Raw genomic sequence first — 27,363 nt, forward strand, 5'->3', positions numbered from 1 at the left:
TTTTGACTTTTCTGGGACTCCACATTCCAATCTGTTTCCTCCACATCAATATTGTCTTTAATACCATAATTATTCTTAACTGCATTTTGCTTGATACCTTTTGCTTCGGTTGACTGCCTTTGACTTTTATTATTATCAAAATTCAACTTCTGAAATACCCTTCCTTTCTTACCAGCAACTTTAAAGCCGTCCTGAACACACAGGTTATTTAAATCAACTGTTTCACTGTAGGACAGTACAAGAATCAAAATGATGCCAAGAAAAAATGGTGTGGTCTAAGTACTTATATCCCCAATAGAAAGGATTCTAGTTTTATCTTACTGAATTCTTATGTGGATATGTAAGAAAATCATACGATTAAGGTAGTGATATACGCGTGATGATCGTCCTACCAAATTAATAAGCATTAATGAGTGCAAAAGAAATACAACATTGTTGTGAACAATGATTATATTACTTGCATGGCAAGATTTGAACATATATACACATAATTAAATTCCACTTTTTATTGAATGAGAGACAAACATTTTTTGTGTTGAATAAATTTTTGGTAAATTGTAAATCTTTTGCATTAATTTGCAGGGTGCTACGACAAATATTATCGTAGGTTCCCAAGTATGGGTTGAAGACCCGTCAGTCGCTTGGATAGATGGAGAAGTTATAAAAATAAACGGAGTGGAAGCTGAGATCCAAACTTCTGATGGAAAGAAAGTAAGATGATTCGAACTCAAAAAAAGGATGGAAATAAGAAAAATTGTTTTTCTTTATTGCTAAACTTTGCATTTTTTCTGTTTCATATTTGAAGGTTATTGAGAATTTATCAAAAATATATTCTAAAGATGTGGAAGCTCCTTTTGGAGGAGTTGATGACATGACCAAACTTTCTTATTTGCACGAGCCTGGAGTGTTGCAAAATTTAGCTACAAGATACCAGCTCAATGAAATATATGTAAGAAGATATCCACTTTCATTTACGAATCTTTTATATTTTTGCTCAATCTGGTGAAAGGAAACCATTAACTACTGCAGCTACGGGCGGCTCTGTCATAATATTATCGTATTCTGACATATGGCAGACATATACCGGCAATATCCTAATTGCTGTTAACCCTTTTAAAAGATTGCCACACTTGTATGATGTTAAGATGATGGAACGGTACAAAGGAGCCTCAATAGGGGAACTCGATCCTCATGTTTTTGCAATTGCAGATACTGCTTTTAGGTTAGGTTATCTCCCGCTCTTTCTTGTATTTTACATATTAGAGGTGATAAAACTAACCAATCTATGGGTTTTATTGGTAAAAAAAAGGTCAAGTGGGTAAAACATCTTAATAGCGACATGAGTAAAATTGGTTGAAAGTCACCCAAAGTGAATTAACATGCTTTCAATGTTCTAGACCATTATATTAAGATTTTTATTTTCTATTTTTTTAGTGATATAGGTTTAGTCACAAATTTAAATCTGATGTCCCTTTATGTTACGCACTCATATACTTCTTATGCAGAGGATTATGGAAATGTTGTTATCTGTTGTGTAATAGGGCGATGGTTAATGAAGGAAAGAGCAACTCAATCTTAGTTAGTGGTGAAAGTGGTGCTGGTAAAACCGAGACTACTAAAATGCTAATGCAATATCTAGCCTTTTTGGGAGGTCGTAAACATACCGAAGGAGGGACGGTTGAACAGCAAATTCTTGAAGTAAGATGTCAAAATAACTTGATTTCTTTTAAATGGGTCGTTGGAAATAGTTTATTTTAGGAAATAAAATTCTTAGAGGTTAGTTTTGTGATATCACCAGATCATTTGTTCTGTCTCAGTTAAGTAATTTGCAAAAGTTACATCTAACTTGTATGGACTCTGAAAAATCATCTTGTAAAATGGATGTTGAAATATACTATATATATGCTCTTTGCTTTATGACGGATCCAGATCTGATGAGATGTTATGAATGCAGTCAAATCCAGTTCTGGAAGCGTTTGGGAATGCAAAAACTGTTAGAAATGATAACTCCAGGTGCAACCCTGTTAATGTTATCTCTTGAGTTAGTTGGAATCTGTTAATTGCATTTTTCACACATCTGTTGTTACTTTGTTATTGCAGCCGTTTTGGTAAATTTGTTGAGATTCAGTTTGATAAACATGCACGAATATCAGGAGCAGCCATCCGAACGTACCTTCTTGAGAGATCTCGTGTTTGCCAAATTTCAGATCCTGAACGTAACTATCACTGTTTCTATCTCCTCTGTGCAGCACCTCCAGAGGTTGTATTACGCCTTAATAAAAAATTCAATATTCTGGCTATTTATTTGTGAAATGCTTAACAATAATAATCTAACATATTCAGGAAATTAATAAATATAAATTGGGAGATCCAACATCATTTCGCTATCTTAACCAGTCAAAGTGTTACGAGCTTGATGATGTAAACGATTCCCATGATTATCTTGCCACAAGGAGAGCCATGGATATTGTTGGAATGAATGAAAAGGAACAGGTTGTAGGTTATAGTAGTATCTTCATGCTAACTTTCTTATTAATGTCAAAAAATGCGTAACAGAACTGCAATAACAAGCTCACCTATTCCAGGATGCAATTTTCAGAGTTCTGGCTGCAATTCTTCATCTTGGTAATATTGAATTTTCGAAAGGGAAAGAGGTTGATTCTTCAGTCCTCAAAGATGATAGATCTAAATTCCATTTACAGACGACAGCAGATTTATTATTGTATGTTTAAAGTAAAGATATTATTTGTTTCTTTTATCTTTATGCACACAAAAATAATAATTTTCACAAATAAAATATAGTATTAGGATTGTACATTTAATAATCCAATTTCTAGTTAGCTGGATTTTAATTCTACACTTTTTGTGAAAAATAATTCTAGGAAATTATATTGTGATGTGTAATAATGGACACAGATTCTAACTTGATAAAATTTAATCATATGTATTTAATTGGATTCTGTTTGCCACCTGTACTGAATTGCTGTTTATGATTCTTAGCTGTGATCGTAAGGCATTGGAAGATGCACTACTGAAGCGTGTGATGGTTACCCCTGAAGAAGTTATCAAGAGAAGTCTTGATCCTGAGGGTGCATCTGTTAGCAGGGATGGTCTGGCTAAGACCTTATATTCACGCTTATTTGACTGGTAATGTTGATGTTATGTTATAGATAAAAATCTTTTTAACAACAATAATCTGAATTTTCTGAATAAAGCCTTTATGAGGAGGCTGTAAGTCTCTAAAAACTCGCGTGTTGACTTCAAGTATATGTTTGAGATGTTTTCTTGTTAGTTTTTTTTATCCTGTTGTTCCGTCATAGATAAACCCATGATCTATAAGTGAATGGGCTAAAATGGACACTTCTAAAACATTCTTAACCATCATGTATGTATATTTTTTAATAGAAACCTTAATAAGTATCATCTTGTATTTAGCGTTAAGAATTGTGCAGTGTAACCTGAATTGGGAAAACTTTTTCCATTTAATTGCACAAATGGTAAACCATTTTTAGGCTGGAATGGAGGGCAAAAGAGCTTATGAGCTTAAAATGAATTGATAAAATATTGTTTATGGAGATGGAGATATTAAACAACAAACAACTAGGTTTTGGTGATATTATGTTTATCGACACCACTCATTAGCTTATACACATTTAAGAATGTTAAAGTTAGCTTTTTGTGTAATTTTTGTCTTTTATGCAACTACTGATTCTAAATACTTGAGGGTAGTTAATGACTCGAGACAAATACAGTAGGAAACCTAATGATGCATGATTATTCTTATCTGCAGGTTAGTTGAAAAAATTAACGTGTCTATCGGGCAAGATGCCAATTCAAAATACCTGATTGGGGTCCTTGACATCTATGGTTTTGAAAGCTTTGAATCTAACAGGTATAGCTTTCATGCTGAATTAATCATCACTATTACTATAATTACTATAATTGTTTATAAGGTGACTTTGATTGTGGTGATTCTTTTGTAATTATGTATGCATTTGTGCAGTTTTGAACAATTTTGTATTAATTACACTAATGAGAAGCTGCAACAACATTTTAACCAGGTATGACTTTTAGTGTTTATAACATATTCATTGATATTATTATTGTTGTACACATGATCAAGTTTTCCCATTGCTTTCTAATTCATACAGCATGTTTTCAAGACGGAACAAGAGGAGTATAGCAAAGAAGAAATTGATTGGAGCTACATAGAGTTTATAGACAATAAGGATGTCTTAGACCTTATTGAAAAGGTCTTTTATAAGAATTTTAACTTCAAACTATCTAGTATATTGTGGTGTGCACTTTTTTACATTCATATGCTTTTATAAATGGTAAAAAGTAAAAGTAAATTTCAACATCATGCTTTCAACTTTGGATTAATTTATTAAATCATGATTGCAGAAACCAGGTGGGATAATTGCTCTACTTGATGAAGCCTGGTATTTTCTGTTTTGCAACCTACATTTGTACTTCTACTTTATATTTATATTCATTTGTCAGTATTGACCAATTATATTTTAGCTCATGACGTACTTCTTCTGCTTCCAGTATGTTTCCCAAGTCAACTCATGAAACATTTTCACACAAGCTTTATCAGACATTCAAGTCTCACCAACGATTTTTCAAGCCAAAACTGTCTCGCTCTGGTTTCACCATTGCTCATTATGCAGGAGAGGTATTTTTAATTTTTTTCTACATACGAAGCCTCTCATGTCTGTCTACACTCTACACTTATATGTGTCTATATTTTCATTCAGGTCCAATATCAATCAGAGCAATTTCTTGACAAAAACAAAGATTATGTTGTTCCAGAACATCAAGATATGTTAACCGCTTCCAAGTGCTTTTTTATATCAAGTCTTTTCCCACCTTTGCCCGAGGAGGCAACTAAGTCTTCTAACAAATCATCCAAGTTCTCATCAATTGGTTCTCGCTTCAAGGTATTTTCTTTCTTACAACTATTTGTTAGTGTCATAATAATCATGAACACATCTGTACGGGTTATTTATTAATGGTTGAAATGGGTCATCTATCAAATAAGAAACCCACTCAAATAGGGTGAGACTTGTCAAGTTCAAAGGTGGACGACAATGTATTCTTAATACCTATTGAATCAGTTTATCCAACGACTTAGTTATTGTTGTGATCATATATTCATATGCAACAACAATGATACCCAACAGCAACATTACCCAAAAGGCAGAGTGTGGGTATTGGGGAGGTAAGATGTAGACAGTCGTGCATCTACCCAATAGTTAAGAGACTGCTGCTAAAATATAACAAAAATTGGTGTGGGTCAATCCAGCAAGGCTTGTTACTGCTTCTCACCTCACCCAATTTGCAACGTCTATACATAACTAGAGGTGGCAATTTCATCCCATTTTTTTTTTTTAACATGATGATTTGCCTTATATTTTATTCATAATAATGTGTCAAATGGGTAAGGACAGGAAAATTTGCAATTAATGAAATGGGTCAATTGGTAAAGTTAAGAAAAAGACTAGTGTTAATGAAACGGGTCAAATGGGTTTAATAGATTGTTATTATATCCTTAATGGGGATCTTATTCTTGACGCATGCAGCTGCAACTACAGCAGTTGATGGAGACTTTGAATATGACAGAACCCCACTATATTCGATGTGTGAAGCCAAATAATCTTCTTAAACCTGCCATCTTTGAGAATGTCAATATAATGCAACAATTACGTTGTGGGGTAAGCACTGTGCCTATTTGAAAGAGAATTTTTTTTTTTTTTTTTTTTGCCTTTTAATTTAAAAGTTTATTATTGAACTCTCTTTACTTTATGCTAAGGGAGTTCTAGAAGCAATTCGCATCAGTTGTGCTGGCTATCCTACTCGCAAGATTTTTTCTGATTTTGTTAACCGATTTAGCATTCTTGCTCCAGAGGTTAAGAGTGGAAAGTAAGTAATTGCACTGTGATACTCTCTGCTAGAAAAGGTTTACTGCTTAACTAAAAAGGAGTGAAATTTCTGTTTCTGGCACGACACTTTGTCACAAAAGGATCAATCTTTTAAAGATTTTTTATTTTTATTTTATAGAGTAATATGACCTTCTTACCCGGCCATGACCGCTAACGTTACCTAAAACCTGTTAACTAATAAGATTACTCTAAATGAGAACATTTGAAAACTTGAACCCTTCTATGGGTGACACACAGTGTGCTACACGAACTACATATCAAGCCTTAGTTTGTTACCTTTTGTACAATAACAGTTTTTTTTTTTTTTTTTTTTTTTTTTTTTTTTAAACTGAACTGTTTTATGCATCTATCTACAGTCTTAATGCGAAAGTTGCATGCAAAAAGATCCTGGACAAAGTGGGGATTCAAGGGTCTCAGGTACGAAATATATATATATATATATATATATATATATATATATATATATTAATTTTTTTTATAATATGAATATATGATAATTCATTTGTTCTATATGCAAGAATTTTCAATGGGTTAACATATATATAATAACCAACAATTAAAATTCAGTTAATATAGAGTTTGAATAATTAATTGACAGATAGGAAAAACGAAAGTTTTTCTTAGAGCTGGTCAGATGGCTGAGTTAGATGCACTAAAAGCACAAAAGCTTAGCAGTGCAGCAAAGATTATTCAAGGAAAGATAACAACTCATTTTGCTAGGAAGCGTTTTTTTGATTTAAGGAATTCTGCTATTGTCTGCCAGTCTTTTTGTAGAGGTTGTTCTCTTTCTACAAGACTTAGTCACATATATTGTTTGCTTTCTTACACATTCTAGAGATTGCAACTTCTAAATGGGTGGGTTTGGGGGTTCATTGATAGTGAATGGGTCAAATGGGAAAAATAATACTACCTTCGTCCCAAAATAATAAATGTCCACATTTCTATCTTGGTTGGGTCGTCCCAAATTTAGTGCCCGCTTTAGAAGTAGATGGATCAAACAAATTTGCAACTTCTAGAATGTGTATAAAAGCAAACATTATGTGACCCTTTTATTATTATGGCTGGGTGCATTTCTGTATTTCACTTGGACGAGCCAGATCCACTAATGCATTCCCTTACAAGTTACTTCCCTCGCTCACTTCCATCCTTCACAATAGTTAGGGTAAACATCAAAAGAAGGAGAAGAAGAAGAAAAAGCAAAAATAAGGTCAGTTTTCTATCATTACTATTTCTATCATTACATATGTATTTTTTTATGTACATATAAGAATGGATTGCAAGGATTATGATGCTACAACATTTAGCCTAAGAGTTTGAACAGGGATATGCAACTATTGGTTTCATTTAGGTCCATTCATGAAATACCAATTAACAACATTATTAAAGCATCATTAAGGGTATCATAATTATGGTTTCATTTAGGTCCATTCATGAAATACCAATTAACAACATTATTCAAGCATCATTAAGGGTATCATAATTAATAATAACTAATAGTTGCATATCCCTGTTCAAACTCTTAGGCTAAATGTTGTAGCATCATAATCCTTGCAATTCATTCTTATATGTACATAAAAAAATACATACGTGATGATAGAAATAGTAATAGAAAACTGACCTAATTTTTGCTTTTTCTTCTTCTTCTCCTTCTTTTGATGTTTTACCCTAACCATTGTGAACGATGGAAGCGAGCGAGGGAAGTAACTTGTAAAGGATTGCATTACTGGATCTGGCTCGTCCAAGGGAAATAAAAAAAGGCCCCCGGCCCATAATAATAAACTCACATATAATGTTTGGTTTCTTACACATTCTAGAAGTGGCAAATTTGGTTGATCCATTTACTTCTAAATGGGTCGGTTTTCGTTGATCATTAATGGGTCAAACGTTTCGTCTCATAATAAATGTCCACATTTTTATTTTGGGTTATCCCACTTTGTATATCAACAGATTAAAAATGACTTTAGTGGGTAGTGATGATATTTTATTTGTTCATTTTGAGAACGGACACTTATGATGAGTTAGACGGAGGACAGAGGGAGTAGGTAGTAGTAGCAATAAAGAAAATCGGTCAAATGGATCAAAAGTATCTAAGTGATTTTTTAAGAATCAACCTTCATATATCATTTTACCAAAAAGATCGATTTGTTTTGAAATAGTTGTAATCATAGTTGACATATTAGTTATCTATGCAATAAAGTATTTGAATTAATTTTTCGGTTATGATACTTGATACACTTTCTAAACACATATTCTCATTCCAGAAACGTTGTGTCCTTTATTATAAGTTTATTATTGCATCTCACAGTACTAGTAATGGATAAGTTTGCTTTAAAATGTTGTATTATCATATTTCACCCTATTTAACTCTCTTTGTGGTGTCATGTCCATTAGGAAAGCTTGCTCGTAAATCATACCAACACATGAAAAAGAGTGCTGCTTCACTTAGAATACAGACTAGTTTTAGGCGACACAATGCGAGGAAGATCTATAAGAAACTCAAGCTGTCAGTAATACTCTTCCAAGCACGTCTGCGTTCAATAGTTGCTCGTAAAAAGTTGAGAAGTAGACAACAAATAAAGGCAGCCATTCTCTTACAGGTCAGAACCTCACTACTGCTAAAGGTGACAAAATGGGTGGGTATGACCGGGCTAGCTAACTACATTTTTGTCTTAAAATTACTTCTTCAATCAATAATCAGTATCTCATGTATGATTACAAAATTTTCATGTTTCACTATAATAATAAACTAATATTCAAAAAAATTGACTTGGACGGTGGTCTAGCAAAGTTTAGTGATTTAGTAATACTCTCCATTTCCTCATAAGCTATTTTAACTGTTATGAATGACCGATTCATAATTAAATGGGTTGAAGTTGCCACCTTTGCATACTGCCCGTTATTCTAAGATGTTACTCTTGATTCTTATATAAGTTTATCATTGTAGGCTCATTGGCGTGGTCATAGAGATTATTTATACTATAAGAAACTGATAAGGGCAGCAGTTGTTACTCAATGTAGATGGAAGCGGAGAATTGCTAGAAAAGAGCTTCGAAAATTAAAAATTGTATGTTTAAATCATTTAATTTTTGCTTGATTTACAAAGTGTTATTAATGGGGTTTTCCCCTTTTTTTCATATACAAATATGTGGTGTGATAATCGTTTTTTCCCTTCTAGTCCCTTGCTTCGAAGGATATACTCTATCAGTCATATTATTAACTTTGTTTTTATATTTATTATTAATTATTAATATTAAATTATTAATTATTAAGCTATTATTATTGTATATTAATTATTATAACATATATAGGCTGCAAGAGAAGCAAGTGTTCTCCAACAAGCTAAGGACAGTCTTGAAAAACAGGTTGAAGATCTCACATTGCATTTAGAGTCAGAAAAACGCTTGAAGGTAATGGTATTATAATTTGACTATTACCAGATACTTCCAACTTTTGGTATATGGCTGCAAAATGCTTAAAGATAATATGGGGGGTATGTAAACATGAAAATTGAAAATTCTCTCTTACGTTATATTGAAACTATAATAAAACATGGTAACTTTATTTATTTATTTTCTGTTATTCTTTTTCTTTTCTTTGTATATTCATAATTATAATTTATCATAAATCTGTGCTTAGTTATTTTGTGAGCAGCTCTTACTTAAGCCTTTCTCGTGTCCCCTAAATGAGAATCCTAGATCTACTGCCACACAGGCACAAGTCCTGAATGGATGGTGTGCCTGTTACTATTAATTGTCTGTTATCTTGATAATTAAATAGTATTTTAGATTTGATTATAGTACTGTATAATCATAATATATTTTTTTTTTAATAAACTATTGAGGATGTATGCATAAAAAATACACAGTTTATGGTTTTCCTTACCTCTCAAAAAGGCTGATAAAAATGCCGCCTTCAATACTTGGAATCATAGAAATTTTGTGTGTTGAATCTGAAAAATCCAACAATGCAGACTGAGTTGGAAGAAGCAAAAGATCGGGAAATTCAGAAAATGCAGAGTGACGTTAAAGAAGCAAATGCAATAGTTGTGAAGGAACGGGAGTCATTTCAGAAAGAAATTGAAGCAAAAGATAACAAAATAATGGAATTGCAGAGTAATATTGACGAGACAAATGAATTACTTGCAGAAGAACGTGAATCTGCAGAAAAAGAATTGAAAGAATTGAAAGAATTGAAAGATTACGAGATTCAGAAATTGCTGAGTAAAGTTGATGAATTAAATTCCTTGCTTGTCAAGGAACGTGAATCCGCAGTGAAGGAAATTGACGAAGTAAAAAAAGCTAAAGATTTGGAAATTCAAGAATTGCAGACTAAAGTTAATGAAACAAATGAGTGGCTTATCAATGAACGCGATTCTGCAAATAAAGCAATTGAAGAAGCAAAAGAGGCAAAAAATAAGGAAATTATCAAATTGCAGAATCAATTAGATGAAACAAATAAGGAGCGTGAGTCTGCAAAGAAATCAATTGAAGAAATTAAAGAGCTAAACAATCAGGAAATTCAGAAATTGCAGAATAAAGTTGATGAAACAAATGTGTTGCTTCTCAAGGAACGTGAAAATACTCAAAAATTAGTTCAAGACACAAAAGAAGCAAAAGATTTGGAAATTCAGAAATTGCAGAGTAAATTGGATGAAACAAATGTGATGCTTCTTAAGGAACGTGAAAATACTCAAAAATCAGTTGAAGAAACAAAAGAAGCAAAAGATTTGGAAATTCAACAATTGCAGAGTAAGTTGGATGAAACAAATGTGTTGCTTCATAAGGAACGTGAAAATATAAAAAAATCAGTTGAAGAAGCAAAAGAAGCAAAAGATTTGGAAATTCAACAATTGCAGAGTAAGTTGGACGAAACAAATGCAATGCAGAAAGTAATCGAAGAAGCAAAAGCAGCTAAAGATAATGAAATTCAGAAATTGCAGAGTAAGTTAGACGAAACAAATGCATTGCTGGTCAAGGAACGTGAGTCTGCTCGAAAGGCAATTGAAGAAGCATCATCGATTGTTAAAGAAATTCCAGTTCGTGTAGAGGATACAGAAAAGATTACTAGTTTAACTACAGAAGTGAAAAACTTGAAGGTACCGTTTGTGATTATAGGTGGTTATGTTTATTATTTCCACTTTATATATCTGCAGTGTTCTTATGTATTCATTATTGTGGTGCAGGCTTTATCAGAATGGGAAAGACAACGAGCAGATGAATCTGAAAGGAAGTTCATTGAAGCACTAGAATCAAGTGAAAATAAGGGGATGAAGCTGGAAGAAACTGAAAAAAGAATGTTTCAACTTCAGGAATCTTTGGATAGGTATTATTTCTTTTTGTTAAATTTGGGGCTACAAACATGCAACCTTCTTATGGAATCAAATCTAGAATATCAGGTCACTGCTCTTTAAGTTTGCTTCAAAATAAGCCTAGTTGTAGGAGGCTGCAGAGTTAATGCATTGTTATAGCAACAAGAATCTTATAAGTTTAAGCGTAGTTCTCGTTCTGGTATAAGATATAATAGTTTGTTCTCAATATAGTCGAATAATTATTAATCATCTAATCTAAGTTCCCAGTTAAAAAATGGAGGAAATTTAAGTTTTTTTTTTTTTTATTTAAGGCAACAACAATGAGGATTGTACTATGCTAACTATGTATCTATGACCCTTTGTTCCCTTAAAGTGAGCAACTCAGTTTCTAATATATTTGTTGCATACTATGTTACAACTATTAGAAGCCGCACTTGGTATAGGCAGTTTTCAGTTGCTAAAATGCGTACATGTGCCTCTTATGATTGGTTGCTGTAACAATAGCAAATTCAGCCTATAATGGTCTCCTTGTTCTCTTTGGTGCTTGCTATGTGTTACTTTTTTCAACTGTTGACAAGTTTATATATATATATATATATATATATATATATATATATATATATATATATATATATATATATATATATGCAAAATTAGGCTAGAGGACAAGGTCGCTAACATCGAGTCACAAAAGCAAGTTGTTCGTCAGCCAGGTTTATCATTGTCGCAAAGTATTAAGCTCCAAGAAGGACGCTCAATGTCAACTAACTCGGTTAAGGTACTAATATAGTTTAATGGAAGTAGTAAATATACATACATTAAAAAAAATAACTTCTTGTCAATTCATATAATAATAATAATAATAATTATTTTATACATGACTGTAATTATATGTAAATAGGACTTCCATAGTTCTTCTTCAACACACTCAAGAGATGCTTCAGACTCAGAGGATAGACTTAAGAGGCCGCTTGATGAGAAACAGGAATACCAAGAATTGCTCACTCGGTGTATTACACAACGCGTTGGATTTTCTAAAGGAAGACCAGTTGCTGCCTGCATCATATACAAATGTTTAAGGAAATGGCGATCATTTGAAGCCGAAAAAACCACCATTTTTGATCGCATAACCCAAGCTATAGACCGAGCTATTGAGGTTCGTATTTTATCATGGTTTAGTAGATAGATTCTGGGTCCATTTCGGTTGTGTTCTCTCTCTAATGGGTCAATTAAAGATCTATGTTTTTTTTCAAAATATTTTTTTTTATTGTTTTGTAATCATAATCAACACATTAATCGTTAGTATCTACTATACAAACATTGAAAAAAAATATGTTGCTAGGTCAACCTGACTCGGTGTTTGACCTGTTCTATAAACGAGTTTCAAGTGAAACTCATTTTGACCTGATCAACCCATGTTATGTTCTAATTTAAGCTACCCTTTATAATGAAGACACAAGATAACAGTGACGCTTTAGCCTATTGGTTATGCAATACATCAACTCTGCTTTTTCTGTTACAACATACACTGAAAGCTAGTGGTCTATCTGGAGATCAGTATCACCGTCGAACACGATCCGGGAAGAGGACTCAGGTAACAAAATTGTACTTTTGGCACATGTGGGAGTTATTGAAGATCCTCATAATAATTTTTATAATAACTTTTATAAATATAAATGGTTGTCTTTTATTTACAGAGCTTTCGTGGAAGTCCTCATGGTGTGAGTGTTTCTTCAATAGATGGTGATTCAACTAGTGGAGGCAAAACCCTTCGCCAACTTGAAGCCAGATATCCCGCTTTGCTTTTCAAGCAGAAATTAACAGCATTTGTTGAAAAAACATACGGGTTGATACGTGATAACTTAAAGAGAGAGATATCTCCATTGCTTGGGTTGTGCATTCAGGTAGGTTCTCAATTACTACTAATATAAATTTAGAAATTAAGATAACCTAGTGGTTGGGGTCTTGATATCCTCACAAGAGGTTTTAAGTTCAAACCTGATTAAACAATGAATAATGTTACTATGTTTATTGTTATTCAAGATCTTACATATGGTCCTATATTTATATACTAGTCAACATTGATGAACAAGTAACCTAATTCTAATTGGAAACTAAATCAAACTGCTAATTAATCTGACAAATCTAATCTAGATATCATAATAATAATATATTCTCTAATAAAGAGGTCTGAAGTTCAAACCTCACTAGCATCATATCTTAGGATGGCAGCGAAAGAGTCGGAAACTGTCACCTGTGCTGGTAGCCCAAATAGAGAAAATCTTAGGCCCTTACATAAATTTAGGAATTTTCGTTTATGTTTCCAGTGAAATCTGTTGCCTCTTATTTTATGTAAAAATGGTGCGCAGGCACCGAGAATTTCTAGATCAAATATGCCAAAGGGGGCTGCTCGTGCACTTGCAAATGCTGCTTCTCATGAGATTTTGCTTGTTCAATGGCAAGGGATTGTGACCAAACTTGGATGCTTTTTAAACACATTGAAGGCTAATTATGTAAGTCTGATATTCCCAGAATTTCCCTGCTTGGGCAACCATTATAAATAGTTTCAAGTCATTACGTGTAATGTTTGCTACATGTTGAATCTTTGACTGTAAAAGTAATAACAGTTTATAGGTTTTGGCATATATCATAATGAGAAATTTGATTGATTGATTGGCACCTTGAAGCACATTTTGTCTAAAATTTCAAAGGTAGTGTTAACTACTGTGTCAAATATGATAACAAAATTTGTAGGAGGTTTTAACTAGTTTGATCCTTTTGACCTTAGCCATTCAAGGGTTTTTCTTCTTTCTTTTAGTAGTTAGATAGTAAACACAACCTGAGTCAAGGACGTTAAAAAGTAATGGTCCAAATTATCCCTTCATTTGTGAGGCTTATGCATTAATTTATCTATCACATGATAATACAAGTGCCAGGAATTTTCTGACATCATCAAATACGATATCTTTGTAGGTGCCTCCTTTTTTGATTCGCCAAGCATTCACGCAGATATTTGCGTTCATCAATGTCCAGTTATTCAACAGGTTCTAATGCCTAAAAGCTGCATTTATCTATGTCTGTTAACGTTCAGTAGTGGATGCTTGTTTTTTTTTAATTATTATTATTTTATTTTTATTCTAATTTTTTTTTATCATCACAGCCTTCTACTGAGACGAGAATGCTGCTCTTACAGTAATGGAGAATATGTCAGGTCTGGGTTGGCTATATTGGAACGTTGGTGCTACAAGGCTACCGACGAGGTGATGGTTTTATTATTGCTGCTACACGATGCACGTTTTTCTATGTATTTTAGGGGTTGCAATTTCAACCCACATACTCATCATTGGTTCGATTTCGGTTATATTTTTATCATTAAAGTGTCAAAGGGATAAAGGTTAATACAAATAGCTATTAAGGGATCTATAATTAATTATAAACTTTAGGAAAAAGTGCTTTTGGTCAACTTGACCCAACCTGTTTTGACCCGTGCAATAATTTTAGGGAGGTGATGCTCACACACTAAATTTTAATCCATACACACTATTTTACTTAAACCTACTATTGTACCCTTAAAAAAATTAGGCGATTTGTTTAACTAATTTGATTTGATTTCAGTTAACATGTAGGACATGAATAACGAAGAACCACAAATCACACAAATTAAAAGGACAAGCACCATAACATTAGGTTAGCAACATAAACACAATTGTAAATATTGTAAATAAGATAAAAAGTTGAATACAAGAAGCATATCCGATAGAAGCAAAGCTCATCATATCATTATATGTCTCTGTGTGTGTATATATATATATTTTATGTATATTACTCTTTTCTTGACTTTGGAGAAGCCGAATCGCAGTACGCAGGATCAGCTTGGGATGAGCTCAGGCACATAAGACAAGCTATTGCATTCCTGGTATTGTTTTGTGTTCATCAACTAATTATATATGGACAATTCTTGTCATATTTTATTACTTTAGGAATAATATTATATTTACGTCAAAAGTTTGCTATCATTGTCTTAATTAGGTTACTCATCAAAAGCCAAAGATTAAGCTGATTGAACTAAGTCGTGAACTATGTCCTGTAAGTGTGTGTAAACTTCTCCTAGATGTTAATGCTAGTAGAATAACACAGTTTGATTTAATCATACATCCTTGAGTGACTGTTACTAACTATTGATAACTTGCAGATGCTTAGTATCCAACAGCTATACAGAATCAGTACTATGTATTGGGATGACAGGAATGGCACACATAGCCTTCCTCCTGAAGTAAGTCTCGGTTTCTACGCTGACTGTATCTTAACGCTACACAGTTTAATAAAATAAAATAAAATGATTGCTGATATCATGTGTAAAGCTAAACCTACATGAACATCAAATGGTCACCATCATGGTTTATTCTTTTGACAGGTTATTTCCAACATGAGGATTCTAATGACCCAAGATTCAACAACTAATTCCATTTCCAACAACTCTTTCTTGCTAGATGATGATTCAAGGTTTTATTTATTATTCTAATAGAATAACTATAATATAATATTGCTGCCTTTTGTTTTATGCTACAATGAACTAAATCATCATTTCATTTGGTGCATGCAGCATACCATTCTCCACAGACGACCTAACGAAATCAATGGAACGGATCAGTATATCAGATATTGACCCTCCACCCCTTCTCTGTGAAACTTCTGGTTTTGGTTTTTTAGCATCGCGTCCAAACTATTGAAGATGACAACACTAATTACAAAGTCGGTATTTAGTTAATTAATTAGTACAAAGCCAATTTTTTAGTGTTAAATATAGGTTTTACAAAGCCAAGTTTGTAGTCTATGTCATATATAGGTTTTACATTTTCATGATGATACAATTGCCAATTTTGTAGTGTTAAATATATCATTGTAGTCATCTGAAACATAGTTAAAAGTTGTTACTATTTCTTAGATACAGGTATATGTTATTGCATATAATTATATTTATGTAACTGGAAATTTGATTTAGTGGATGTGTGCTAACTGCACTGTGACGATGTTCATTGTTTTCATGATTCACGTAATGGCTTGTGTCTATCGGTTGATAATTGCAACATTTCAATCTAGTTTACACGTTTAAATTACCAGTCAATGCAAACGGTCAAAAGATTTGCATGCTTAACTGCATGCATGAGGCATCATTCGGATTAAATAGATTTAATCCGAAAGAGATCGTGTCATGTGATAAGAATGATGTTGCCCGTGCCAAATGCAACACCATTCATGATTAAAAAACCATTAGGGCCTGACAAGCGTCTACAAATGAATAACTAATGACAATTTGTATAATGTCGTTTCTGTCCGCATCTCAAAAACAGTAAAATGACCAAAAGTATAAGTATCAGGGTAAATTTTGTTGACATTGTTTGGGAGGCCTAGTGCATCGTTTAATGTTTCCATGTCCCATACATGAACTTGTTTATCAAACCTAAAATGGGCTGTTTGAACTTCCACAACATCTATATTCAAAATGCATATAGAACTCCCGATCGCGGCCAGTAAAAACTGAAAAACTGTCATTATAAGACAAACTAAAAATACTTATGGTACTCTCGACAATGTAAGGAACTGTTTAGAACGAAAGTTTGACAACTTCTAGATTCGATAGCCGAAATACAACGCGAAGACATTTTAAATTAACAATTGAGGAAAAGAGATGAGATTTTTAGGTGTGAAAAAATGAGAAATCCGGTAGTCTATTTATAAAGGTGAAATAGTTATCCAAATAAGGTAACACGCAAACACGCAATTGTCTTGCGTAAGGTTTACGCACGCATTGCAATATTCAAACTCAGTTACAAATTTGTACGAGCCATATGCAGATCGCTTGCGATCTGCATAAGTATTTATGCAATTTTTATTTTTAGCAAATTGTATATAGAATCATTTGGAAGAAATTTTGTGATCAAGCTAAAAAATGGCAAATTGGTTGATAACCCTAAAATATAATAAAAAGCCCAATAAGGTAAAAAGGCCCGCAAAGCCCAAATTGGTTACTCCTGCAAGGGAAATTGTTCAAAATACACTTTTTTCTTAGGCTTCAAACAAAATACATTTTTTAAAAAAAAATTGTCTTTTTACACCATTCGGTAGACGGGATTCCGTCTACCACCTTTATCTGTCGTCTACTACTATTTTTACAAAGTAGTCGACGGTGAGATAAAGGTGGTATACAGAATTCCCGTCTACTGGCAGGGTTAGTAGACAGCGAGAACAAAGCAGTAGACAGACATTTACAAAGTAGTCGACCGTCTACTGCCTTGTTGTTGCTGTCTACTGCCTTGTTGTTGCTGTCTACTGCCTTGTTAGTGTCTACAAGGCAGTAGACAGCAACAACAAGGCAGTAGACAGCAACAACAAGGCAGTAAATTCTGTCTACCACCTTTATCTCACCGTCGACTACTTTGTAAAAATGGTAGTAGACGACAGATAAAGGTGGTACTGTCTTGTTGTTGCTGTCTACTGCCTTGTTGTTGCTGTCTACTGCCTTGTAGACACTAACAAGGCAGTAGACAGCAACAACAAGGCAGTAGACAGCAATAACAAGGCAGTAGACGGTCGACTACTTTGTAAATGTCTGTCTACTGCTTTGTTCTCGCTGTCTACTAACCCTGCCAGTAGACGGGAATTCGTCTACCACCTTTATTTCACCGTCGACTACTTTGTAAAAATGGTAGTAGACGACAGATAAAGGTGGTAGACGGAATCCCGTCTACCGAATGGTGCAAAAAGACAATTTTTTTAAAAAAAGTTTATTTTATTTGAAGCTAAAAAAAAAAAAAAAAGAGGATATTTTGATCAATTTCCCCTCCTGCAATCCCGTGTGTTTATAGCCTTATTTCACACACACGACACTATTTCGCTTTGCCGCTCAATTCGATCAGGTAAATAATTCATTCATATTCATAGTTTTACTAATTAATCTCAAATCTTTCGCTGTTCTCATTCAGATAATGTTCAATTAGTTACTTTTATTCGTTCCATTTAATTGTATACACGGCAAATCGAAATCAAAATAGTTAGAATAAGAAACCCTAGCCCAAATTATGTTCAAGGTAAGAAAAATTAATCGTCATATTGTAGATTAATCATTAATATTTATGCTTTATAGCTGCAGTTTCATTATGATGTCATAATTGTGTGTTTTTTGTTCATGTTTAGATTTATTTACTCATATAATCTGATTATTTCACCAGTGAAATGTAATTAGGTTTTACAAGTTTTCATTTTTGGATTAGACATCTTAGGTTAAAAGATTAATCATTATGTATTTATGTTGAAATGATGATTTGGAAGAGATGAAGTTATGTTTTGAGTAGATTATGTTACTTAAAGGTGCTTATGAGATAGAGATGAGTTAATGCGTTTTTGAGAACTGGTTTAATCATCCCAAGATAGCTTAGTGGTTGGGGCCCTGATATCCTCACAAGAGGTCTTACGCTCAAATCAAGTTTGCAATCTTGGGGTGGCCACAAAAAGGGTCGGAAACTGTTACGGGATAACCCAGTTAGACCGCGTACATCCGAGTAAATATGCTCCCCTTCCCCGGGTAGCGGGAAAATCTTACCGTTGACCCGTATTACCTTTTTGCAGCTTGAATAAAAAGAACGAAAAGGTGTGAAGGTAAACTTCTTGTTTATCTTGCAATAGATATGTAACCATTTTTGCGTTGAATTAAGTGTCAGCAGTATTTTTTTTCCTTTTCTTTTTGAGAAGTTACTGCGAGTTAGGTTCACTATAAAAACACTTCATTGAGGGATCTTATTGTGAATGTTTAAAGAATTACAAGTATTATTACATTATCTTATGAGAGATGCTTTGATTATGATAGATGTCATCCGCTTGGTCAAATATGAGCCATGGGAATTGGGAATCATACGTAGGATGTAAATGGGGATTAGGATGTTTGGAGTTGGGTTTTTTTTTTATTAAATGTACCCGGAGGTTTTGCAAACCCTTGCACAAAAATGGAGCTTTGAGAAACTGAAAACATATTGTAGAAATGTATAGCTTTGGACGGAATGGAGCAATTTAGTGTTTGGAGCTTATTGGAGTGCATTAGCATCGGAGCTTCTGGAGCACTGCTCATCATGAGGAGTGCTTTCTTGGTTTGCTTCATGATTTTGCTTTAATTGTTTTGTTAATTGTTAATTGTTAATTGTTTGATATTGCATGACGACCAACAATCTATAGAAGGCTCCCACTATTAGTGTTGATAATTAAGGAAGCATCACTTTATGATCTATCTCTGAGTTATTGATTATTTATTTGCAGATTTGGGCTTATTTAACCAGCTGTCTATTTGCAACTGAAAATGAGTGGTCGCTTCTCACGCATGATTTATGTTGGGAACCTTCCCCTTGATATAAGAGAATATGAAGTTGAAGATCTTTTTTACAAGGTCTGTGTCATTTGTCTATTTTTATCCTCTTCCAAGTTTCATATCTCATATACTGATGTGTAAATCGATACAGAATTACTCGTTGATATAGATATGTTGATATCCAATTTGAGTTTGTTCAGCATTTTTTAGAAGTTGAATATGATGGATTTTGAAAAGTATTATTCGAATGATTGTTTAATTAGAAATAACAACGGCCTTGAAGTTGAGCTAAGTTGAAAAGTTATATAAAAATTTGAGTTCGAATTTGATTTAATATCCCGAGAAAAATCTGTAAATTTGTTGTGAATCTGAATTTAGTTCAATGGGACTTGTACTTGTTTTATAGCAGTACTTGTTTGATAGCAGAAGTTTTAATCCAGTCCAATCAAAAGATCATATAAATATAAAGATAATTGAAAACTAAAAATTTATATGTTACTTTAAACCCAAATCAATTAGTTAAAATACATTATATCTCACGTTTTTAACTGCGCCGAAAAGGATGCACGCGGTTAAGTCATTTGCTTTTGTCATTCTGGCATTTTAACCATCTTGTCCTGCATCATTTAATTGATGTGTGTTTAGTATGGCGTGTGTGTTATGTAGAAGTAGATTTTGGAACAAGTTGCTTGTGATTAGTTGATTACTGAATATTCTTATTTCCACGTCAATCAATAATTTTATTATATTGATTTGATGCTTTGATTATCTTATTTATTTTTTCAAATTAGAATAATTGACGGTTGCAGTTATGTCAAGAGCTTCCTTTATGTAATTTGCTTCATAGAATCATAGGGCAAATTTGATTATTATCATAATAGGCTTGATGCCAACGGATAAAGTTTGAATTTATATCATGTTCAAGTATTCTTAAGTAGGTTTTTGCTTTATGCAGTATGGCCGCATTTTGGACATAGAATTGAAGACTCCACCACGTCCTCCTTGTTACTGTTTTGTGGAGGTAATGTAGTAATTGATTTGCATTTGTTCAAGTTCTTTGTTGATTTAGATGAATGAACTCCTACAATAGTTTTAACTGCTCAATGTTGTTTAACTTGCAGTTCGCAAATGCACGAGACGCTGAAGATGCAATTAGGGGCCGAGATGGCTATAATTTTGATGGTTGCCGCCTAAGGGTAACAATAAATTCTGAACACCTTTTCCCTAGTCATTTTTTATATAGAGGTAGCAAAAAGGTTTTCGGATGGGATCTTGTCAAATCGGTTATGTTAAACGGGTAATTATATGCCATTAGTCGGGTTGCATTGTTCTGGAACTTGTTGTGTCCAACTTTGTAAATATCTTAAGAATAACAAGTGTGCCTCTTATTTGTACAAATGTTAATAAGAGTTGTCTATATACTTAAACTAACATAGAAGTTTCTCACCGTTAAAAATCAACTTTGGCCAATTTTTGATGTGTAAAATTGCCAAATAATAATCAAGTTTCACAAGTGTTCATTCTAAGTCACTCATATACTTTTATTGTCTTCATTTAATTAATAAAGTTTTAGTTTTACAGAGTGATTAATTGTTATTAAATTTGACTAATTTTAAAGTTTTAGTTTTTATAAAGCAAGATGATAATAAATTTAAATAAAATGCTGGCATGATGAAAATGTAATTGTTAAATAATGAAGAAAACTCTGCTGCTTTTTTATGAAATCAATTTGTTGCACTAACGCGCCCGTACTTCTATTTTCAAGAACATATGATTTAAATATTCATGAGTAGGCAGTGAAAATATACTACTGATTTCATGTGGTTACCATTTTTTACGGGAGATAAAATATACTATCATAATATCATACATCTATTGGCAGAAAGCTGTGACTTTTACATAACTATGAATATATTTACGAATTTATTGTTCCATTTTATTTACTAATGATAGATTTCTTTTTCATTTGAATACAATTCAAAGTTAGTCATGATATGAAATTTGTAAATCAATAAAGATTATGTGACTTTTGTTAAACACTTGTGAAACATAATAATTATTTTAGAACAATTTTTAAAATCAAGTAATTGATTCTACACAACAAATGAATAACGTAAACCCATTTTTGACCTTTTGAATTCGACCAACACATCCTTATTCCTTTAAAGCTATTTTTATTATTATCATAAAATTATTGATTATTAAATTGTTAGTATGATTTAAAATTACGTGTTGGCCCAATTAGAGGTTAAATTATGACCCTATTCTGCTATTAGGCACATGTATAAAATGGATTTGAATCGTCATCTATATGCCTATATACTTGACAACCTTTTATATGTCTTTGGGTGCAGGTCGAACTGGCTCATGGTGGTCGTGGACAGTCATCATCAGGTGATGGCCGTGGTGACTATGGGGGTGGCCGTGGTCGTGGCGGTGGTAGTGGACGTTATGCCATTTCAAAACATTCTGAATATCGAGGTGCCATCTTAGATAATAATAATAATAATAATAATCACAAATAAAATATAACCTAAGAGATGCAGTTTGGTTCTTTTACTTGTTCCCTGTTCGTCTATTTAAATTTTTCTTGCAACTTTACGTTATTTGTAAGCAGTTATTGTACGAGGGCTACCATCATCCGCTTCTTGGCAGGATCTTAAGGTAAAGATCGTGTCTAATGCCTTCAGTTTGCTCAAATTATCTTAGCTTGCGAAACCATAATGATTTTAATAAAAAATTTCAGGATCACATGCGTAAGGCTGGTGATGTATGTTTTGCTGAAGTTTCCCATGATAGCAAGGGTATGCATCATAGAATTACAGTTTCGTTCTTGTTGTCTTTATGTTTTATTATAGATGCCTGACCCATTTTGTTACAAATGGGTCTAAAAGAGTAGCTTGAAAGAAATTGGTATTAATGGGCAAAACTGGCCAAAGGTTGCCGGCAGTGTACTTTCAATGCATAAATGATACTAGAGCTCTTTTAAATCATACATTTGTAATCATATGTGACACATGAACATCAAAAGAAAATTGATAACTTTGAATAAAAATGTTTTATTGGCGACAGACCCAGACTTACCCATACGCCTTCTCTATGTAATTTATATTAGTTACAATGGATTTTTTTTTTTCTGACCAAAAGTTTATCTACAGGGACGTTTGGTCTTGTTGATTATACCAATTCCGATGACATGAAGTATGCTGTAAGTTGGTGAAATTCGTGTGGTATAGTTTTAACGAATTATTTTTGCTACTTTGTCCACCAACATTTGATGTGTCCTTTGACATTTAGATAAGGAAGCTTGATGACACTGAGTTTAGGAATCCATGGACAAAGACCTATATTCAGGTAATTTGTCTCTTTACTTAAAATTTGTGGGGTGCAAACTCAAAGTTTTACTTTTTAGTACTGGAATTATTATTGTACACTGTACTTTGAAGTTACCTTTTTTAACTGCAAGAAAAAAAAAAAGAGCATTGTGATAATGCTTCTCGTATCGTTTTTTGTTTTATACATGATGTTACTGCGCGTTTGTGATAGCCCATATACATCACATTATTGTTTTTGTTCTGAAGCTGTTTTTGTGGTGGATGCCCTGTTTCAAAGGGATTTTTTTAATTGGGTAGTCTGGAGACGGGGCAAAACGGTTGGGTTGGTGGACGTACAGAAATTTTGTGGTCCAATTACTTGGAACTTCTAGTATTAACACAGATACTATTGTACTGCTATATACTTCAAAGTGGTCAAAATTGCCACTCTTAACCAAACACCCCCATTTTTAACAGTTACTAAACAAACAAACACCCAATAGAAACACATACTATACACCTTTGAAACAGACAATTCATCCATGACTGTCACATTGCACAGTTAGAAGGCTAGTATTCTGTGTTCCAAGTATGATTACATTATTAACACTCGGAAAATAATTGTTAAGTTTTTAGTAAAGTTGTTTAAAAGGTTACATGTAAAAAAATTCCACTTTGGCCAACCTTTAACCAGCTATGAGTTTTTATTTATTTATTTGACTCTTTGGTGATAATTGATCACCCAGTCGACTCATTCTTAATTTATTGGGCCCAGATTAAGCTAGATAGTTATGTATCTACCTTTATGATTGCCAGGTTAGGAAGTATGATAGAAGTCCTTCCAGGAGCCGCAGCAGAAGCCGCAGCCGTAGCCGCAGCCGCAGTAGAAGTAGAAGCCGTAGCAGAAGCCGCAGCCGTAGTAGGAGCCGCAGCAGAAGCAGGAGTCCACGACGAAGCAGAAGGTACAAATTAATCAATTATTATGGTCATTTTTTAATATGGTGACTGCTCTAAAATTTTTTTTTTTTTACTTTTCAGCAAGTCCCGGGACCGATCTGTTTCAAGATCACCTTCCAAATCTAGATCAGGCTCTCCTGTGAAGCCGACAAGGTATACTTTAACCTTACATATTTGTCTAATTATGCTTCAACTATATCTTGTCACATGTCTTAATGACTAGTTGATTACTATACGTCACATATGGAATTCCAACCTATATATATGTGTACAGAACTGTTGATTCTATCTCATTCTGTCACCTCTATTATAACAATATGTTTGTTTACTCTTAACATTTGTGCAGATCCAAATCAAGGTCCAGGTCAAGGTCCAAGTCCGAATCACCTCGTAAGGTATAACATTCCTCTTATAGACATTGCTAATTGTACAAGCTGTTTCTTATTTTAGTTACTAAACATCAACTGTGAATTAAAAACTCTCTGTTGCATCAAGATTTTAATTTCTTTTTTTTCGTCCAGGTGCAAACTCCGTGAGCCAATCACAACTGTATCAGCCTTCTGCATCCTATTCATATAGGAAGAGCGGATCTGGAATCTCTATGGAACTATATTTAAATCTGTGTTTAAGGATGATCGTTTATTGCATGAACATGTAGACAGTGTATCAGATTGTTGATCTCATTTGTTTTCCGGCACTTGGTAATTTTCTCGGAGTTTGTGTGTTACAACATTCCAATTGTGTTTAGTGACGATGTTGTCAAGACCTTTACTTGCATTTTAAATCAAACATTTCCCTGCCTACTAGGTGCAGTATCTCTCTACCTGGTAGGTGCAATCGATATTTATTAACCCGTTTAATTCAACATGGATATGATTATGAATGGATAAATTATGAATTTGGATGGATTTAAAAATCATATGGATATGAATATGAGATTATCTAATTATTCGATCATTATCTTCCTTGGTTACCTTGGTGGTGGACCACACCGGTGTGATCACCTGGCCTAGAATGTGATTTCAGATACTCTCCATAGTAATTGTTGTCATCATAACCAATTCATCCTAAGATTAAACAATAAGAGTAAAAATTCACACCACTTTTGAATCCTTATAACTATTTTAATGGAGAGAACAATGAGAACTCTGAAGTCGAACAAAAAAGGGGGCAAGGGCACACAAATAAATGTTGAAATCTAACATGTTTTACAATTCCTAAAGTAGTGTAAAAATTAAGATCGTGGCCAAACAATAAAGGAAACGAGTTGGCTGGAATGATAAACAGCTGCGGCTGTATTTTATTTCTTAAGAGAAAATAATTATCAAAAAACTGAAGCACGATGGCTAACAAAATGCCTTATTTAAACAAGCTAAGGGATAATGATAAGGATAAACTAGAATTGAAATTCAAATAACTAGAGTCCTATCAAGACTAATTCCAGCCGCATGTTTTTTTTCTTGTGCTTCACTCCAGACTTCTAATCGGCCCAAATAGCTGCTCACCAAAATATTCATGAAGCCCAATAGGTTTGTTTTTTGCTGGTAAACATGTGCCCATTTGTCTCGGCCCATATCTTTAGTCAAGCTACCTGCATCATCCTCCCCCCCTCGGAAGGACTCGACCTCGAGTCAAGATCGTGCATATCTGCCCCAACATACGGAGAAAGATCCGCAACATTGAAAGTTGCTGAAACATTATAATGACCAGGTAGCGCTATCTTATAAGCGTTATCCTTGATCTTCTTGACAACCCGAAAAGGACCATCAGCACGAGGTTGAAGCTTGCCAAACCGACCACCCGGGAACCGTTCCTTACGCAAGTGTATCCAAACGAGATCACCTTCTTCAAAAACCACTTTTTTACGTCGCCGATCAGCTTGCTGCTTGTACACATCATTTTGCTTCGAAATATGCGAATGAACCTGCTGATGCAAGGATTGCAGCTGATCAGCAAGTTCCACCCCCTCGTGCGAAGCATTCTGGGCAGCACATTGTGGCAACAAATCAAGAGGTGTGATCGGTTTACGCCCATAGACAATCTCAAAAGGGGAGCGACCCGTAGTGCGATTTACCGAGGAATTGAAAGCAAATTCTGCTTGAGGCAGAATTAAATTCCACTGTCGAGGGTGATCACCCACCAAGCTTCGTAACAAATTACCTAAACTCCGATTAACAACCTCGGTTTGCCCATCCGTTTGCGGGTGGTGCGAACTACTAAACTGGAGTTTGGATCCCACGCGAGCCCACAAAGTGCGCCAAAAATGGCTAACGAATTTAACATCCCGGTCCGAAGTCAATGTCTTCGGAATCCCATGCAACTTAACAATCTCAGCAAAATAGAGACGAGCCACTTGGCTTGCGTCGAACGTCTTTTGGCATGGGACAAAATGAGCCATCTTAGAAAAACGATCAACGACAACCATGATCGAATCTTTGTGACGTTGCGTCCACGGTAACCCAAGAACAAAATCAAGACTGATATCTTCCCACGGACCATTGGGAACCGGTAACGGCGTATACAACCCCTGATAATGCTAAAAACGAACATATATTTCATAGCATTATTCCTCAAGAAAGACAAGCTTTTAGTTGCAATTGTTCTATTTACAAGTGATATTCGTTTAAATAATAAAAGGTGAAGACAAAAGACAGATTCGACGAATTGAAGACGCAAACGACCAAAAAGCTCAAAAGTACAAAAGACAATCAAAAAGGTTCCAATTATTGATAAGAAACGTCTCGAAATTACAAGAGTACAAGATTCAAAACGCAAAGTACAAAATATAAAATTGTACGCAAGGACGTTCGAAAATCCGGAACCGGGACCAGAGTCAACTCTTAACGCTCGACGCAACGGACTAAAAATTACAAGTTAACTATGCATATAAATATAATATAATATATAATTAATTATATTAATTATATATATATATTATAAAACCGTCGGCAGAGAAACTCCAAGGGTGTGAGCTGTAAATACATTCTCCGCGACTCGCGGAGTTTGAAGGCCAAAATCACCGCGAGTCGCGGAGCCCCAAAAATCAACTTTTCCTATAAAAGCAACCGAATTCTGATCGCAATTCATAATCTTTTTCTTCTTCTTATCATACGTAAACGATATATATATATATATAATTTATATTTTAATTTTAATTTTAATTCTAATAATAAGGGTATGTTAGCGAATGTTGTAAGGGTGTAAGTCGAAATTCTGTCCGTGTAACGCTACGCTATTTTTAATCATTGTAAGTTATGTTCAACCTTTTTATATTAACGTCTCGTAGCTAAGTTATTATTATGCTTATTTAAAACGAAGTAATCATGATGTTGGGCTAATTACTAAAATTGGGTAATTGAGCTTTGTACCATAATTGGAGTTTGGACAAAAGAACGACACTTGTGGAAATTAGACTATGGGCTATTAATGGGCTTTATATTTGTTTAACTAAATGAAAGTTTGTTAATGTTAATATAAAGATTT

At 33.8% G+C, this 27,363-nt stretch overlaps 2 protein-coding genes across 2 annotated transcripts; both read left to right on the forward strand.

Moving 5' to 3' along the window:
* Positions 1-675: 675 nt before the first annotated feature.
* LOC139865886 (myosin-9-like) lies at positions 676-16,175 on the forward strand. The gene is made up of 37 exons (XM_071853988.1): positions 676-711; positions 806-949; positions 1,077-1,222; positions 1,542-1,698; positions 1,955-2,013; positions 2,101-2,260; positions 2,344-2,493; positions 2,586-2,722; positions 3,001-3,147; positions 3,791-3,892; positions 4,004-4,061; positions 4,152-4,253; positions 4,405-4,442; positions 4,552-4,678; positions 4,761-4,943; positions 5,586-5,717; positions 5,816-5,925; positions 6,302-6,362; positions 6,544-6,721; positions 8,337-8,542; positions 8,890-9,009; positions 9,254-9,352; positions 9,916-9,981; positions 10,885-11,040; positions 11,128-11,267; positions 11,911-12,031; positions 12,155-12,409; positions 12,707-12,847; positions 12,951-13,157; positions 13,623-13,766; positions 14,227-14,297; positions 14,414-14,513; positions 15,113-15,169; positions 15,283-15,339; positions 15,446-15,526; positions 15,668-15,756; positions 15,857-16,175. Exons 2-37 carry the CDS (start codon positions 872-874, stop codon positions 15,981-15,983), a joined length of 4,362 nt encoding a protein of 1,453 aa, XP_071710089.1. The 5' UTR covers positions 676-711; positions 806-871; the 3' UTR covers positions 15,984-16,175.
* A 2,212-nt stretch (positions 16,176-18,387) lies between these two features.
* On the forward strand, positions 18,388-24,281 carry LOC139867542 (serine/arginine-rich splicing factor SR34A-like). Its single transcript, XM_071855908.1, has 12 exons — positions 18,388-19,394; positions 19,561-19,687; positions 20,565-20,630; positions 20,731-20,805; positions 21,964-22,090; positions 22,227-22,273; positions 22,356-22,413; positions 22,768-22,817; positions 22,907-22,963; positions 23,740-23,885; positions 23,962-24,033; positions 24,227-24,281. The coding sequence occupies exons 2-12, from the start codon at positions 19,601-19,603 to the stop codon at positions 24,279-24,281; spliced, it is 840 nt and encodes a 279-aa protein (XP_071712009.1). The 5' UTR covers positions 18,388-19,394; positions 19,561-19,600.
* Positions 24,282-27,363: the final 3,082 nt, after the last annotated feature.

This window comes from Rutidosis leptorrhynchoides, chromosome 9 (genome assembly GCF_046630445.1).
Source record: "Rutidosis leptorrhynchoides isolate AG116_Rl617_1_P2 chromosome 9, CSIRO_AGI_Rlap_v1, whole genome shotgun sequence".
In the NCBI taxonomy this organism is placed as follows: domain Eukaryota; kingdom Viridiplantae; phylum Streptophyta; class Magnoliopsida; order Asterales; family Asteraceae; genus Rutidosis; species Rutidosis leptorrhynchoides.